Genomic DNA, 1,550 nt, shown 5'->3' with positions numbered 1-1,550 from the left:
ATCTTTTCATTTAAATCAACAACGAATGGCAAAATTATAGAATGACTTGGGATGCAAATTGTTGTATGAACTAGTACAATAGACATACGTTCCATTTATATACTAATTATTCATATTTTAACTGTTCTTTTAGGTGCTTGAGGATGGCGTTCTTGATCCGGAGACTACAGTAGTTTCTATATTCCCATCTCCCATGCACTATGCAGGGCCGACTGAGGTTCAGTGGCATGCTAAGGCTCGGATTAATGCAGGTGCAAACTTCTACATAGTAGGCCGGGACCCTGCTGGCATGAGCCACCCATTTGAGAAAAGAGATCTTTATGATGCAGATCATGGTAAGAAGGTGCTGAGTATGGCTCCCGGATTAGAGCGGCTTAACATTCTTCCATTCAAGGTACAAAAATGATCCTATGATGTATTTATTATGGGTTCAGTCGGTCACAACAATCTGAAGTATTCTCTTCCTACAGAAATTGAATGAAAGAATTTACTGCCATGATGTAGAAAAATGAAATAATGAATATTAATTGGTTATTATGGATGAACTCCAGGTGGCTGCTTATGACAAGACTCAAGGTAAAATGGCATTCTTTGATCCATCAAGGCCTCAAGACTTTCTGTTCATATCTGGCACAAAGGTAATTCTATTATTAACAGATTTTCTCAGCCCTCCTACCCCGACCCAGCAATGGAAAAGAAAAAGTAAAAGAAATATTGATGTTTCGATGCAAGGACAATCCAAATATAAGATAAAATTTTTTCATGTTCATTTTGTTCGAGGATTTTGTTTTTCCTTTTTCTGAATGATTTCCTTTTTCCAGATGCGAACCCTTGCAAAGAAAGGGGAGAATCCTCCTGATGGATTCATGTGCCCAGGTGGCTGGAAAGTTTTGGTTGATTATTATGACAGTTTGGCTCCCTCTGGGGATGGCAGAGTACCTGAACCTGTCCCAGCTTAAATTTACTACATTATAATTGTGCTTGGGAGAAACATCAAACCTATTTATCTCCTATGTATCCTTGCATAAAACTTGGTCAAAACTCTCTCCAGCTCCCTCTGGGGATGGCAGAGTACCTGTACCTGTCCCAGCTTAAATTTACTAGATTATAATTGTGCTTGGGAGAAACATCAAACCTATTTATTTCCTATGTATCCTTGCATAAAACTTGGTCAAAACTCTCTCCAGCTGAATAAGATCATACGAGGCATAGGTACAGAATTGCAAGAATTGGCCTCAACCTGTAATATGGTGCTAAAACTGGCTTGTGAATTCGTGCACCCGTCTTGTGCACGCTGTATTGTATTGTGTTTAATCTCTGTGAAGAAAATGGATTGTTATGATTTTGTCTGTCATTGCCATCTTATTTTCAAGCTTAGAAGTTAATGAAAGGGTGAAAAAGCATAAAAAATGGTGCTTAGAATTCCATTTTTATGTTCCTAATCGTTTATTGATATTAATGACCTCTAACCATATTTTTAATAAATGGGGACTTTTTGAAGGATTAAATTAGTGTGAGAGAATGAAAACTACTTTTAAAAATTATTTATG

General features: G+C 37.3%; 1 protein-coding gene across 1 annotated transcript; it reads left to right on the top strand.

The window, feature by feature from the left end:
- Nucleotides 1-107: 107 nt before the first annotated feature.
- Nucleotides 108-1,354, top strand: LOC111389662 (ATP sulfurylase 1, chloroplastic-like). The gene is made up of 3 exons (XM_023014601.1): nt 108-394; nt 552-638; nt 822-1,354. The coding sequence occupies exons 1-3, from the start codon at nt 194-196 to the stop codon at nt 957-959; spliced, it is 426 nt and encodes a 141-aa protein (XP_022870369.1). The 5' UTR covers nt 108-193; the 3' UTR covers nt 960-1,354.
- Nucleotides 1,355-1,550: the final 196 nt, after the last annotated feature.

This window comes from Olea europaea, unplaced genomic scaffold, assembly GCF_002742605.1.
Source record: "Olea europaea var. sylvestris unplaced genomic scaffold, O_europaea_v1 scaffold6054, whole genome shotgun sequence".
Classification (NCBI taxonomy): Eukaryota; Viridiplantae; Streptophyta; class Magnoliopsida; order Lamiales; family Oleaceae; genus Olea; species Olea europaea.
Note: the sequence above shows the minus strand (reverse complement) of the source record. Positions and strands in the feature narration are given on the sequence as shown.

Excerpts from the sequence above, each read along its gene's own strand:
- LOC111389662 (XM_023014601.1), top strand. The coding sequence starts at position 194 with ATGCACTATGCAGGGCCGACTGAGGTTCAGTGGCATGCTAAGGCTCGG. Across the intron at positions 395-551 it reads TTAACATTCTTCCATTCAAG|GTGGCTGCTTATGACAAGAC; the intron begins GTACAAAAATGA and ends GATGAACTCCAG. Across the intron at positions 639-821 it reads TGTTCATATCTGGCACAAAG|ATGCGAACCCTTGCAAAGAA; the intron begins GTAATTCTATTA and ends TCCTTTTTCCAG.